Consider the following 16,454-nt stretch of genomic DNA (forward strand, 5'->3'; position numbering starts at 1 on the left):
CATCGCAAAATGTTTTGCATGTTGAGAGAATGTGCGCTCGTTTTACTACATTGTGCGCTCTTTTACTAAATTGTGCTCTCGTTTAACTATATTGTGCTTTTCGTTTTACTAAATCGTACGCTCGTTTTACTAAATTGTGCGCTCAGTTTACTAAATCGTGTGCACAATTTACTATATTGTGCTCTCATTTTACTAAATTGAGCTCTCATTTTATGCATAGTAAAACGAGGGCACATTTAAACGAGTGCACTATTTACTAAAACGAGCGCACGATTTACTAAAACGAGGGCACGATTTATTCAAACGAGAGCACAATTTAGTGAACATGGTTATAGAACATTGTGTGCACAATCTACTTAAATGTGGCCACAATTTGTAAAACGTGCACTCAATATTGTCTTGACACATGTAAACATGAGCACCTTATAGTTCGAGATCTCGATCTACTAAAACGCACCCACGAAAAATTAAAACGTGTGCTCGAAGAAATTAAATTATGTGCATAAAAACGTAGGCTTTAGTCAATCCAGGAGGTAGTGGAAACCGGTGTTACATGGCAACTGGCACCCATGTTAACTGGCTGCATTGGTTACGTTTCACGAGTGATGACGTTTCTTTGACAGATGTTGCCGCTTGCAGATTTGTCACTTTCTGATGAAAACTGGAGACGAACAAATACAAATATGCATGACATATTTAAATGTCAAAATTGTCTGTAGTGCCACCAAAAAATGCCACCAAAATATACCTACCTAAATAGCCTAATAATAACTCCACGAGGGTATCTAACCTGCTTACTAAATGAAACCTCTTACAGGATAATCATACATCTACGTACTTGCGTCACAAACTAGCTGATTAGTCATAGTGAAATTTACTTGACTTAGGCTATACAATTAGAAGAAGTCAGCTGATATATGATTGTAGCAAGTTAATATGGCTGATCATGGCTACCTACGGTGTTGTCTTGCAGTTGCCCAAGCCAGTAGGTATTCAAAGTATCATGGTAAAGTTTTCAAACATTTCACTGACTGCTGGTCAGGCTCTCTGTGGCCACCTAGTCTATCTGTAGCCTAAATTGAGGAAGCGTTGCTGGTCTAAAAATAAATAATAATAAAAAAAAAAACTGTGATGGGGGAGGATTAAACCCATGTCGACTGCGTGAAAAAGCAATATGTAGGCATTAACCTGTTGCGCCACAGGAGAAACACGAATTGAGAAATAAACTAGAAAATGTAATTTCGAGGAAATTACCAGTGCATGAAAATATAAACATACTGTATATTAACATAAAATGCCAAACAAACTTTTATTTATTAAATTATTTAATAGTGAATTATTGTAGTGAGGACATTTATTTTTAAACAGTTGTGGGCAGAGGAAATAGTAGTCTTAAGAGAGCCAGATTGTATGCTTAAAGCCTGAGACTATATAGTTTAAAAGTTGAATGTAGATAGTGTAATGGATGTTGATAGACAGAAAGTTGAATGGATGTTGATAGGCAGATTGTTTAATGGATGTTGATGGATAGTTTAATGGGTGGATGAGTGAATGGTTTGAAGAGGATGAATGGATAGAAAGTTGGATGGAATGTGCCTTATATCCTTGTAGAATGGAGAGACACAGAGAGAGTTGGCCTAGTTAAGCAGAAATCAGTTGATACAGGTGCAATCAGTTTAACTGGCCCTTTGATGGGTCCTAATAGTGAGCAGCTGGAAGTTGATACAGGTGCAAATCAAGTTAATTAGTCCATTGTGATGTCATAGTGCTAATGCAAAGTCTATGGGGAAAAATAAGCTTGTTTTTTATTAATATCTCAAAAAGTATAAAGTTTACAAAAGTGAAAAATACATTCCCCACGTGTCCTTTTCAAAACCTACAGTACGTTACAAAGTTTGAACACATTTTTTACCGTTAAACGGTTAAAGCTGAATTAGACGCAGAAATTTGGTGGGAAGAAGAAGAAGAAGAAGAAGAAGAAGAAGACTTCGGATAACAGAACAGTGCATTTTCATGCACTGTAATTATCAAAAAAACATCAAACCCATGTTTGCCCATGTTTACATATCAGCAACATTAACGTTAATAGCCTATAAGCCTATAAGAGCTTTGACTCCCTGTGCGCAAATTTTGTGTAAAATATGGACACGTTATAGACTTCTCCTGCCCATTGCAGTGTGCGTTTCAATGCATGTGTTTTTTGTAGGCGAACTTCAGAGGTCTATGGCACTTATTGCAAAGAGTAGGGGATTCCTAACCTGACTCTCGGCAGATGAGAGTACTAATTTTCTCGAAATTACATTTTCTAGTTATTATTCTTCCCACCAAATTTCTGCGTCTAATTCAGCTTCAACCGTTTAACGTAGAAACTTCGTACGTAGGTCTTGAAAAGGACATTTGAGGAATGTATTTTTTCATTTTTCAACTTTATACTTTTTGAGATATTAACAAAAAACAAGCTTATTTTTCCCCATAGACTTAACATGGGCTGATGACATCACAATGGGCTAATTAACTTGATTTGCACCTGTATCAACTTCCAGCTGCTCAATTAGGACCCATCAAAGGGCCAGTTAAACTGATTGCACCTTTATCAACTGCTTTCTGCTTAATTAGGCCAACTCTCTCTGTTTCTCTCCATTCTACAAAGATATAAGGCACATTCCATCCAACTTTCTATCCATTCATCCTCTTCAAACCATTCACTCATCCACCCATTAAACTATCCATAAACATCCATTCAACTTTCTGTCTATCAACATCCATTACACTATCTACATTCAACTTTTAAACTATATACTCTGTCTCAGGCTTTAAGCATACAATCTGTCTCTCTTAAGACTACTATTTCCTCTGCCCACAACTGTTTCAAAATAAATGTCCTCACTACAATAATTCACTATTAAATAATTTAACTATTTAAACTACTCAACTATTTAACTGTTCAGCCTTTTTAACTGTCAAATGTTATCAACTACGACTCCTGCCAACTGTTTCCAAATAAAAGTTTGTTGTTAATATACAGTATGTTTATATTTTCATGCACTGGTAATTTCCTCGAAATTACATTTTCTAACTTGTTGTTGTATTTCATATTTGTGGAGAGGATGTACAGCAGGTCTGAGCAGCGGTCATATTTTGTACCACTATACATAATGTTTTGGGGTCATCGGTCAACAATTGTTTGAAATTTGTTGAGAGGTAGTAACCAGTCATGAGTCGTCATTAGCCTACAAACCAATCACTTATTTTCTCCCCACCTCATTCGCCTGTTTTTTTAGGTTACCTTGTGGAACCCAAACACAATCTAGAATAGAATAGATGTTTTAATTTAAAAAAAAAATGTAATTGCTTCTGCTAATATCTTTGCTAAGATATCAATTCAGTTGTTTTAGAAGGATATTCAATGTATCTAGTTTGAAGGACAAAGCACCTGCAGCCTTCTGTGTGGTCGCCCACGCAGTATCCTACTGGGCTTCACGTCAGAAGGCACGTGGCGTGAGAGAGCGTTAGGCAGAAATTATGTAGAATCTCAGTTACATACGGTTTTCAACTTGAAGCTACGTATTAGTATTAGCTGAATACACAGGACTTAGGCCTACGTCCTTTGTATTTTTTAACATGGATTATTTTATCGATCTTTGGAGAAACCAAGAAAGAACAATAGAGTGGTAAACGCACTGTTTTATTTTACTTTTAAATCTACTTTTGTTTGCTACAAAACAAAAAAATGGGTTTTGGTTAGTATTTTTGACAGTATTTTGATGTATTAACACTGAGCGCATGGAACACTGGATACCAAATAGAGTAGCCTATTCGCCGCACAGCAGAGCGTGCGCCGTGCCACCGGGTTGAATACGAGCGCACAGATGCGTGCCACAGTATGTCGGTGCTCCTCAACAACACTCAGAACGGCGTTAGTTTCCGCGGTGGAGACAACTACGTTTGGCAATACGAGTACTACGATGACGAAGAACCTGTGTCTTTTGAAGGTCTAAAGGCACATCGCTGTAAGTTGTCCTTTATGTGTTGAGAAGTAATCCGAGGATATGTGTGTTTCGATTCTGATTTCAGTTCTGAAAGGGATTGTCTGAGTGTAAGTTTCTTTCGATGCTTGAGAGGTTCTGAATGAGAATAACAAGGATCCATGATTGGTGTGTGTGTGTGTGTGTGTGTTTGTGTTCAGTGATTGTTGTTGCACCCCCGTTATGAAAGAGATTGGAATGAGAAAGTTAGCACATTGAATGTAATAATGCACGTGATGTTCCAACATCATGTATTTGCCAAGTTAATGGAGTCGCCTTGACCTCGCTCATGCTTGACATGACTATTTAGATGAAATGCCCTCCCATACGCACTCTACCTGTCTATGGGGAACCGGCCTTGCAACTTCGCTCTTCCTGACCGGGAGAATCACAAATTACTTTACGACAACTGTGCAAATAAGCCACTATTTGTATAAAATAGTGTGATGTACCTTGTCAATCGACATAGCTCTTCGGAGAGTATCTGCTGGTTAGTACACAAATCCACATGCACTGTGTCCAGGGGAAGAAGGGTGTAGGCCATGAGTGCTAACAGCTGTGTAAAATGCAAATACTCCACAACTGTATAGGGAGCCTACACTCTTAAAACGAATATGTTGTCCCTATCTGGACACAGAGATGTGTTAAAAAACAATGCAAGTTGTGTTGTTTTCAACGCAAGTTATGTTATTTCAACACATATTGTGTAACAAATATAAAAAGGAAACAACACAAACTGTGTTGTCCCTATCTGGACACAGATATGTATTAAAAACAACGCAAGTTGTGTTGTTTTCAACACATTTGTTTTAAGAGTGTAGTTGAGAAAAAAAAAGAAACAGCATTGGATACCTAAACCCAATTGTTACAGCATGCACCTCTTTGCCAACAGCACTGAAAGGCCAGTCTAACCACTAGCAACAGGCCATCACAGGGAGATTGTATGACGGTAGTGATTATCCAAGGAGACCAACGTGTGTGTGTGTGTGTGTGTGTGTGTGTGTTTTGGCTTTTCCAGTTTCAAATAAATCGATGATTTATTTACCACATCTTGACAGCAGCAGAATGTCTTAAAGGCAGAGTCAATTGTGTGTGTATTTGTGTGTTTCATAATGGATGTCTGTAATACATTTTACACATGATTAAGCTTATGTCTGTGTGTGTTCAAGCGTGCGTAAATGTTTACTCTAACATGGTTGTGTGTGTGTGTGTGTGTTATATGATTGTCTTCCTCCCTTGTAGACTCTATTGTTATAGGGTTCTGGGTTGGCCTGGCTGTGTTTGTCATCTTCATGTTCTTCGTCCTCACTCTTCTGACCAAGACTGGGGCTCCGCATCAAGAGTGAGAACACACTCACACAGACAGACACACACACACAGACACACACAGACAGACACACACACACACACACACACACACACACACACACACACACACACAGACACACCACACGTAAGCATACAGGCACACACACACATGACACGCACCCCTCTGCGCTCTCTCTCTCTCTCTCTTTTTCTCTGTCACCCTCTCAGATATACAAATGACCACTTCATTCGCGCATTACGCGGCGTGAAGCTGCGTGAAGTTTTAGTACCACTTTCAGCCACTGTGCGTCGCTCTGCCACTGTACATCGCTCTGCCTGCCGTCCCTTACATAATTGTTGCCGAGAGTAATCCCAGCCTACGAATTCAATAACAAAATAAATCATGCATAATTAAACATTACCTCGATTTAGGCTTCTTGGGTATGGCTTAAGGCTTGACTACGGTGGTAACGAAAATCGAAATCGAAATTTGCTGTCTACATTATTGTCAGTGTTGGGGTTAAGCATAACTCACATAAATCAAAACAGTGGTGTGATAATTGAGCCAGTAGAGAAATAACTGTTCAGAATTAATCTGTAGCCTTGGGTAGGCTTCTGCAGAAAACAATGTTGTTGCCGATTTAATACTATCTGGCGACAGGCTACGCAATAGAGGCTTAGACAGCTATGACCCACGTTTTGGTTTTGTAAATTAATTTGCCCTACTTCTTGACTGCAATGTAGTCAATTGACTGCTTGACATGTCATTTTTATTTTTCTGTACAATAAACAAATACATCTGCTTTATGCCGCAGAATTACATTCATATTTGGCTGACTGCAGACGCGCCACTTCCCTCCCCATATTCCAAGATTAAGATAGTATCCTCGCGATTGGAAGCTCCTGTAGCTGCATAGGATTTCAAAACCGCAGGTTTGTGATATAGGTCTGTGAGTAAGGAGTCCTCTTGACTTCTTTTAAGCTGTCAGAGGTGGGAAGGTGTGATTTTTTGGGGGCAGGGCGGATTAACTGGGCACAATTGTCTGATGGCCCCCCTTCCCCAGCCAAGCGTGAATCGGGTGGTTAGTTAATAGGCCTATCGTGAAGATTTTTTCCTGCCATCTAAGGCATGAGCGCATCTGTGAGGCCAAGCCTCACCAAGTTGCTCGTTTGTTTACAACTAACATTCCATATTAATTAAACTGCTTTATAGGCTATGCCGAAATAGTTTTCAACATTTTGAATATTAGTGTCGGGTGAATTGAAATGTTCTCAAAGTAGCCTTATGGCTGAAAGCTGCTTGGGATCCCCCCCCCCCCCAGTAATTTTGCCTTTGTCAGAACTGAAGAGCTGTGGACGGCATGGCACGGTATGCCCAATGAAAATAAATTAACGCAACGCAACACAACACAGACCCCGCTTCTCTCGCGTCAGTCACTGACATGAACGAAACACAGAACCCGCTTCTCTCACGGCAGTCACTGACAGTAACCTAGAATAAATGCATGAGGAAAAACACTTCCCCATGACAAAGACATCGTAAAACACTGAAAGTTAATATTTTGTCACTAGCAACATACATCTGTCCTTTGTCAAATGTATTATGTTCCAAGTAGCCTATGCGTAATTCTGCTTCATAAAGTTGAACAAATACATTTGCTTATTTCACAAAAAAATTTAAATAGCCAGTCTACAGTGCAGAGTTGGTAAGTTATGGTAGGCCAACTTTCAGTGAACATACAAACAGGGGAAATTATTTATCTTGCAGCTGAGTAGCCTCAGGTGCGCACGTAGACATAAGGCCGAAGATGCAAGCGCCAATGAATCGTGCTCTCACGACAATCGCGCCGTTAAACTTAAATAGGTTAACATCACTCTAAGTTCGCCTTCAAGCAAGGAAAACGATGATTTGAAGACATCTGTTTCGTTGGAAGGGAAAGGGGTAGCAACAGGGCAACACAGAGACAGGCCCGATGGCAGGGCTGTTATGAGAGTATTAAAATATGGGATATTCTACGGGAAAACATTAAAACGGCAAGACAGCGGGGAAAGTTAAAATACGTGATAAACACGGAAAAAGTTGGCATATATTGTTTCGGTCCCCGTGCACAGGGATTATTTGTCATACTATTAATCACATATGATTATTTGTGAAATTGTGCAAACAGGCGCAACACATTTGAAAAGGAAGGACTGGTAGCATGCAAGCTCACGGGAAAGATTGATTTAAGAACGTTATCACAAAGTGTGTGGCTGTGGCGCGGGCGGAAGACAACTGGCCGGGGAGGGTCATGTCTTTTTTAACAATTCTGTCGGAGGGTCATTGAACAATTTCTAAAAGGCAAGAGAGGGTCATGCAACTTCCAACTGAAGCACTCAAAATTTCTCCGGTGGCCCCTTCAATAAATAACGATCAGTCCCTAGATTGCTGCTGGGCTATATGTCTTGGTTCTGTTAACAACTTATTGTCAAACGCATGGCCTATCTCGCGGTTGCATCCATTACAAACAAACATGCAATGTGAACGTCTGGGATTGGGGAGAGCACTAAATGCTCTACTGAATAAGCACGAAGTCAAACCTTTAAATGAAAAACACTCTTTAATAATCCAAAAAAATAAACCGCTAATGAAGTAAACTTGTGACCATCAAAAATGGTCGCTTGTTTATCGCTTGTAACTCCGTGATACCAGGACGTAACAGGAAGGCATTTGGCTGAGCAACGGAGGTTAATATGCTCCATGTTTTGTCCAAATGATGACTGTCTATCATCGTTGCACTCGGAGAAAACCGGAATGTTTCATTCGTCCCCGTTTCAATCGTCCTGGTTGTACCTACTCAAAACGCAGATAGAACCTCATTATTCTAAGGTAGCGAAATAGCGTTCAGCATGATTCATGCCCAATTAATTCCCCCTGTTAAAGTGTTCGCCTTTGTAGTTTGGTTTCGTGATAGCCTATGATAAACGGCTTATGGTCAAATATGTGAAAACGTTAAAATACAGTAGGCGATAAACCCGGAAAAAGTTGACAGTGATTTTTCATAATCACTTTGGAGGGTCATAGAAAAATGTATTGCTGGCGAGGGAGGGTCACGTCTTTTTTTGGACTAATGCTCCCAAAACTCCTCGGTAGCCCTTAAATAAATAACGAACAGTCCCTAATGAAGTAAACTTGTGACCATCAAAAATGGTTTATCGCCTGTAACTCCGTGATAACAGGGACGTAACAGGAAGGCATTTGGCTGAGCTACGGAGGTTAATGCTCTATATTTTGTCCAAATGATGTCTGTCTATCATCGTTACTTTTCGGAGAAAACCAGAATGTTTAATTTGTCATGCGTCTCTCACGGCTGCAAGCGGGATTCACTTCGCAGTTAACCAAATATTTCTTTATTAGGGCAGGGCAGGCATATTTCTGGCTATTACATTATTTCTAAACCAGTCTGCTAAAGTCTGTAGTGAAGTCTGTGTAGGGTTTTCCAGGCTCCATTTCTTTTTACGAGACACCCTGCTCACTTGAGCCATCTACGGTTGTTTGGGTTGTTGCAGCGTCTCACTGGAAAAATACAAATTAAAAGTCGCGTGATACCCATGTGATCCCAGCGGACCTTGAGGAAGCTGGCCAAGTCGAAGCACTGCCCACTGTATATATATATATATATATATATATATATATATATATATATATAAATAATATTGAGTATGAATATGAGTGTCTCCCAGAATGCAGTGCGAGTGAATGCTAGAATGTGTAATGTCGGTTATAATAGTTGTAGTTACGTTTAGCATGTTGTGTATTTGTTAGCATGTTAGTCTCTTTGGTTGTACCTCATGTGCTTATCCCCGTGTTGATGTGTGTGGTAAACCCTTATTGTGTGTTGCATGTGCGGCTGAGACATGGTAATAAGGTGAATCTTATCTGAGGGTGAGATCGCTACAATATATATATATATATATATATATATATATATATATATATTGCCATAGAAACAGGGATTTGGTGCATTTATCCATGCACACCTGACAGGTGACACATGGCGATGAACACACACACACACACACACACACACACATTCTCTCTCTCTCACACTCACACACCTGCTTTATTTCTCTCTCTCCCTCTCTCTCACACAGACACAATCAAAAGAGTGATAGACAGAGGACATCTTGATGATAATGGGAGTCATCCAATGAAGTGCTGGTTCACAGATCAGTGGAGGTTGCCATTGCGAGTGGGTGTCCACTCCTCTCCTCTCCTCCTCATCCATAACTGCTCTTCTTTTCTCTTCCTCTTCTCTTCCCCTCTTCCTCCTCCTCCTCCTCTCAGCCTCTCTATGCCAGGAATGAATAGATAATGAAATTATGCTCCCCTCTCTCTCCTGTCTCCTCCTTTTCTTTCCTCCTTTTTTACTGTCCTTTCTCTGTCTCTCCTGCTCTCCAGTGGTCTCCTTTCCATTCCTCCTCCTTTCTTTCCATTCCTCCTCCTTTCTTTCCATTCCTCCTCCTTTTTCCTCTTCATCATTTTGGTCACTTTCTCCTTTGTCACTGCCCTGTGCGCGCTCTCTCTCTCTCTCTCTCTCTCTCTTTCTCTGCATCTCTCTCCATAGCTCTTTCTTTGATCTCGTCAGTCTGTTACCCTCTTGTCCTTCTCTTTCTTCCTCTTCTCTCATCTCATTGGTCCCTCACTCCCTTCTTTCTTTCCTCTCTCTTCTACTCAGCTTCTCTCACTTCATGCTCTGCTATTCCTCATCTTCATCTTCCTTGACTGCTTCCTCTCTCCTGTCAAATGCAAAGGTGCTTTATGAGCATCACTGCTTGAGTACAGTGTTGCCAAAGCTAGTGTTACAAATTACGTAAGGGATAATGTATTGTCCGCCGGTCATTATCAGAAAATAAGTCCCGACAGGGCAAACAGGACTTATTTTTGTTCAGGATTTCTCCTCCTTAGTAAAGAAAATGATGTAATGTTAGATGGGGAAAGCAACTTTTTATCTCTTTCTCACTCTCTCTCTTTTGAAACCGGCTTCCGAAGTGGGAACTTTTGAAACCGCCGGCTAACTTTCGCCATGTAGACGCCTGTAGGTGCGAAGCCGGCAACTTTATGACGACACAGCCACGGCACTCGACCTGACATGTTGCTTGTCAAAACAAACCAAACCATTTATTTATCCTATTAAAATGTTTTTCTTTCCGCTGTCATGATTTATGTGCACAATGTAGCCTATCAGCTTTTAGTGGCTAAGTTAGAAGCACACGTTAGCTTAACTTAGCTTACTGCATGTTAGTGTTTTCTCCAGTGGTGCTCAGACCTATTAGCCTGACGAGCCAGACCCACATTAAAATGTAGGGTCTGGACACTCACCGTTCGCAGTGCTCAGTCCGAGGGGCGGGATAATCAGTTGTCTTTCAAATTCCCTCTGCACAATAATAGGACAGCGGCAGCGCTATGAGTCCCATCGTTTCCCACCAGCGAACTGGTTGGCTAGTTCAAGCGTTTGCCAACTTAATAAAAGCTTAACTTCGTGTCACACTGTTAGCCAGCAGCAACATCCATCTTATTTGTTTTCAAGTAGCAGGGAATTCAAGCCAAACCGTTGCAACTCTGCCATCAATCATTATGTTAAGCCCACCTAACGACTCTATACACGATTTCATTGGCCTGATTAAGTTTCGATTTCTGGAGCTCACAAGCCAACGGAGAGTTGCTAGACTAGCCCTGGCAGCAAATGTAATTCGCTGCCGCTAGGGGCGCGTCTAGATTTCTAGGCTACAGACCTAATGCAATGCGTAGGCAAAGCATTTGAAATTTCACATAGCAGTCACATACCTTGAAAATGAACTTTATTAGTTTAACAGTTGAATTGAAAACCGAATTGTCTGTAGTCTCCTTATTTCATGCGACTGCTTAACCAGAGCACTTATTAGACATTCTCTGGCTTAAACTGTTTCAACCATGGAGGTATTATGGTTTCAACAATGTTTTCTTCTACGTGATATTATCGTGAAGCTTCTGCACAGCGGCGCCATCGACTGGTCTGGCATATGCACTACAGCACATTTAGCCGGTTATACCTCTGTGTGTACACGCGAGGTTTTTTCTTGCCGGAGTCGTTAAAGGTGTGAAAGCGGTAAGAGAAAATCCACCCGGCGGTGTCGTGTAAACGGCCTCTTAAATTGAACAGGGACTTCATTCATTAACATACATTATTACACGGCTCTTCAGAGTGCTGCAGAATGCTCCATTCACTTGAATGGGTCTTCCCAACGTTCGGTGGTCTGCTAATTCTCAATAACAGACCGTTGCTAAGTATAACAGACCGCTGTCAAGGAAAAAGGGCTTTGTGCTTCTAATTTACGTCTTTCATATTACTGCGCAAGGACTGGAACTTCATTCAAAAGTGAAAGCAGATGGTTGATCAGCTGTGTTCTAAAGAATGTTTGATTCAAGTTCAGCGTGTGCTGTTGCGAACTATTTGTTTCTCACCAAAAGCCACAATGAAACGGTAACAAATAGGCTATAGCCTAGGCCAGGGTAGGAATTTCACGGCGGCCACGACCGGCCACGGCCCGTCGTAGCCCCTTGCGTTGGCCGTGAAGCCCCTTTGAAAATCAGAGGTTTACAGGCCACGGTGGCCTTGGTGCCCCCTTCTTTCAATATTATGCTTTGCATCCTACCATTAGCCTGTGGCCTGTCAAAATAATCTTAGCATTCACAGCGCAAATTAATTTAGTCTTTTACGCAGTGGAGACAGTGACAGCACAAGAAAGAAAGTGCGTCCAAATTTACCCATTCATCTCAGTTGAACTACTCGCAAAGTAGCCTATTCATCACACAGACATCACAAGTATCACATGAATGAGCTTTTTCTCAGCTTTTAAACTATGTTACCCGATAGTTGAACGGTTCGCGAGAAAAGTAAATAATATAATTCAATTTAATCATACATTCTACTGAAGGTTTTGCGTCCCATGATCTCCCAACCCATTCATCTCGGTGGAATACTTCACGAACCCTTCTTTTAACACACAACAAACCAATATCAGAATAAACAGCATACCTTACTGAACACAAAGGTGTAAGCAGTCCCCTGTACAGTTAGCCGTTCCAGAGTAATCCAGTTTTGAATTTGCAGTAAATTTCGACATGCATGGATGTCTCCAAATTTGGGCTTTAAGTTTTACTATGTGTTTAAATTGTTCCACATGATTTCATAACCAAATACAAAACAAATGTTACAAATATCGCCTAGATATTGGTAAATCAGAGGACAGCTGACTGAGTTTGTGAAAGTAGCCTTAGCCTAATGAGCACAAAATGCTAAGCATGCATCTAGTCTATTTGAGTTTCTTAAAGCTGAGCTGTGGTTAAATTGTTCAATACATGATTTTATAACAGGCCAAATATAAAATAAATGTTATATATATAGCCTAGATACCTGTAAATATTAGATGATCAGATGATTTACAGTTCTATGTAATGTCATGTTTCATGTTTTTGTAATGTTTCATACAGTGATGCAGGTCTACTGCAGTGAATAGGCTAAATAAAACTTTGATCATTTTTATAGCCTACTACTGTATAGTTTACTTTGGCCTTGGTGCCCTGACATGTGGCCTTTGTGCCCCCCACCAAATATGCCCAACTGAAGGCCAAGTGGCCTTGCCTCCAGAATGGTGAAATTCCAAGCCTGGCCTAGGCTATGTAGGCTAAAGAGTCACATTGTGGGGAGTTTATTATTTTGTTTGTAGCCGTGTAATAAGCGTCGGGGTCCGGTTCGCCCTGTCAGGACTTATTTTCCCATAATGACCGGCGTTCTATACATTATCCCTTACGTATTTATTAACACCTTTGCTTACCCTACTATTTCATGTATTTATTAACACATTCATTAACATACAGTATTTATTAACACTTGTGCTTGCCCTACTATTTCATGTATTTATGAACACTTGTGCTTGACCTACTATTTCATGTATTTATTAACACTTGTGCTTGACCTACTATTTCATGTATTTATTAACACTTGTGCTTGACCTACTATTTCAATATCTATTAACGCTTGTGCTTGCCCTACTATTTCATGTCAGAATGGCCAGAAAGGCCTATTCTGCCTTTTTTCCTCGCTCCTCTCTCTCTCGTTCTGTCGTTCGCTCTCTCCTCATCCTCCTCTCATCCTTTGCAGCGAAAGCCTAGTCAGTCTGAACACACAGGATTAAGTTCCTTACTAAAGAACCAACTCAATTCTCAGATCAGAGCAATGTTCTTGGCAGTAAAATGAATCCCATAAAAATAATCCCATAAAGCGGTGGTAGGTGATGATCTGAACAGACCTTGAAGAGTCTCTCTTGGCTCCATCCTCTTTTCCTGCCTTTCCTGTGATGTCTTAGCATGGGAGCCAAACTAATCTGAGAGCTCATTACATGTGCTTTGACAGGATCAAACACACTCTCCCAGAATTCTCAGTTGAGAATGGGTCACTGCTTTCTTCCTTCTAAAGGACCATTCACACCAAGAACGATTGTAACGATTACTATAAAAAAAAATATCATTATCATTAATATGAATGACAACGTTTACACATAAACTATAACGATAACGACATGAAGAACGATATCGTTGGGGATCACTTTCAGACCAATTTTAAGAACAATAAAAAGCTAACAGCCAATCAGAACCCATCACATTTTAGCCATCACATTCATTAACACAAGGAGAGGCTTTTCTTATCGTTGGTCAGTGTGGACGCATTTATCGTTATGGTTAACGTTATCGTTCTTGGTGCGAATGCCCCTTAATTCACCCCTCTTTTTCTTATAAAAAACATCTGTGAACAAGAGGAGACAGGAGACACAGTATGGACTAGATAGGGCTCAGAATGATAACATGCACCACCAGTCCAGAATGGCATCTAAGAGTATAGTGAATGCAATTGCAACATCAATGGACAATAAAATAGAGAGATGTAACATGAGAGGGGAAAAAATAACAAATCTCTCTCTCTTTCTCACTCTCTCTCTGAAACAGTGTGTTGAGACAGCGAGATGTGATGATGGTCGGAGTAGATGCAAGGTTTGATCTTCCCACATAGATGAAGCCTGTGAGGGCATCAGTGACACAGGGTGTTTAATTTGATGTATTAAAAGATCAATTAAGTACTCCCTCCTCTCTCTTTCTCTTTCTCTCTCTCACTCTCTCTCAGACACTCAGAAGGCTTTGTGAAATCAGTTCGTGTGGGCACTTGTGTGGTGGACATGGGCACCCAGGCGTTTTGTCGCCCCCTACTGGCCAACTCCCACTCCCCTCCTTTTCGCTGCTGGTCACAGGACCAGACTGCCAATCAAATGCCAGATGTCATCGCCCTTGGCAAGCTTATTGGCTGTAATCCTGATGGGGTCGTTTCCGACGGTGACCTCCTGTCAGAGTTCAATATTCCAAATGTCGTGGTGACATCTAATCCCGAGTTGAATGTCACTGATGATGACTTACTTCTCTCTGAGCCGCCAGTTATCATTGAGGACCAATCACATGGCACTACTCGAGCTCACACGTTCCACTGAGGACCAACCCTTTATTTGAAACGGATGATCCTTGAGCTTTCGAGCTAGAACCTTCTAGAACCTCACCAGGACCTTTCCTATGTTTGAAAATAGGGGATCCTTAACCGTCAACACTCCCTAGATCTTCAAGATACTCAAGAAATGTGTCCTGACAGACCTTTCACATCAGTACTGACCTAAACCAGATACTGGGCAACATGGAATATGCATTGGAATCTCTAAAACCTGGTCTCACATCAGGGCTGACCTATACCAGACACTGGACAATATGGAATATGCATTGGAATCTCTAAAACCTGGTCTCGCATAGGGATGTAACGGTTTATTTTAATTTAACCTCACGGTTATAGTGACCAAAATTATCATGGTTTACGGTATTATCACAGTATTTCTAAAAGTGTGTTCAATATGTTCAGAAAGCACTAATAGGCCAACACAACCTATAGTTTCAAAAAGTGTCCCGTTTACTTTTTTTCTTCATGTTTAATTGGCTATGTGCTTATAGCTTAAAGGAGAATTCCGGTGTGATATTGACCTAAAGTGTATTGAAACATGATACCGAGTGTGAACGTATGTCTCATAGCCCATCTCGGCTTGTCCCCTGCACTCCAAAATCTGGAGCTAGTTAGCTGATGCTACCAACAGCTTTTTCAATAGTGGTGCTGATAACGTGAGTGGAATGGATTTAATGTGGACGTGAACATAAAAGCTGTAAAAGGTGTAGCCTACAGTAATCCGAATCGTAGTTAAAACCATCAATTAGACAACAGAATCAGTAGGGTACCAGTTTTGTTCCATTGTACCAGGCCTACTATATGTCAAAAGCAGGCTCGGATGAAGCTGGGAAGAATTAAACACACGGTTTCCACACCGCGGTACAATCAACAGTGATAATCATGATGTTTGAAATGAAAACGGATATTATCGTCAACATTTTTATTGTGGTTTACCATTATACTGGTAATCGTTACATCCCTAGTCTCACATCAGGGCTGACCTAAACCAGAGACTGGACAACAATGGAACATGCACTGGGACCTCCAAAACCTGGTCTGGGCTTACTGGCACCTGTTTCCAGTACTGAAATCAGAGGGATGTTGTCACTGGCAGCTATTTTACTGATAGATATAGATAAACAAGGAACATGACTTGAACCAGAACTTGCTTTGTCAGTGGAACCCATTCCAATTCCGGAAGATTCTGTGTTCCATTGAGCCACTGTGCTCGGAGCCAGCTGGTCAGGTTTTGACAGTGACGAGACTCACCATATGTTTCACCAAAAAAAAAAATATATATATTCTCCCTGTGCTTTCTTCATGTCTTCATCGACAGGCAAGACGTCTATCTTTGTGTACCTTGCTTGAGGCTTTGTGATGTTAAACGTGAAAAATAATGTGTGGAATAATTGCTATTTGTGTATTCAGCATTTAAAGTGTTAAATATGAAATAGAAATGGTTGGTGTCGAGGACAAAGAGTGTTGTTTTGTTAGGTTGCTGAAAATAAAGTATTCCATTTATGTTCCCGTGATCCTGCAATTACGCACGTCTCTGTGTGTCTGTGTG

General features: G+C 40.8%; 1 protein-coding gene across 1 annotated transcript; it reads left to right on the plus strand.

Annotated features, from left to right (window-relative positions):
* The first annotated feature begins 3,554 nt into the window (after positions 1 to 3,554).
* On the plus strand, positions 3,555 to 15,341 carry LOC125299665 (melanocortin-2 receptor accessory protein 2A-like). The gene is made up of 3 exons (XM_048251039.1): positions 3,555 to 4,010; positions 5,268 to 5,367; positions 14,534 to 15,341. The coding sequence occupies exons 1-3, from the start codon at positions 3,884 to 3,886 to the stop codon at positions 14,889 to 14,891; spliced, it is 585 nt and encodes a 194-aa protein (XP_048106996.1). The 5' UTR covers positions 3,555 to 3,883; the 3' UTR covers positions 14,892 to 15,341.
* Positions 15,342 to 16,454: the final 1,113 nt, after the last annotated feature.

The sequence above is a fragment of the Alosa alosa genome, chromosome 8 (genome assembly GCF_017589495.1).
Source record: "Alosa alosa isolate M-15738 ecotype Scorff River chromosome 8, AALO_Geno_1.1, whole genome shotgun sequence".
Lineage (NCBI taxonomy): Eukaryota > Metazoa > Chordata > Actinopteri > Clupeiformes > Clupeidae > Alosa > Alosa alosa.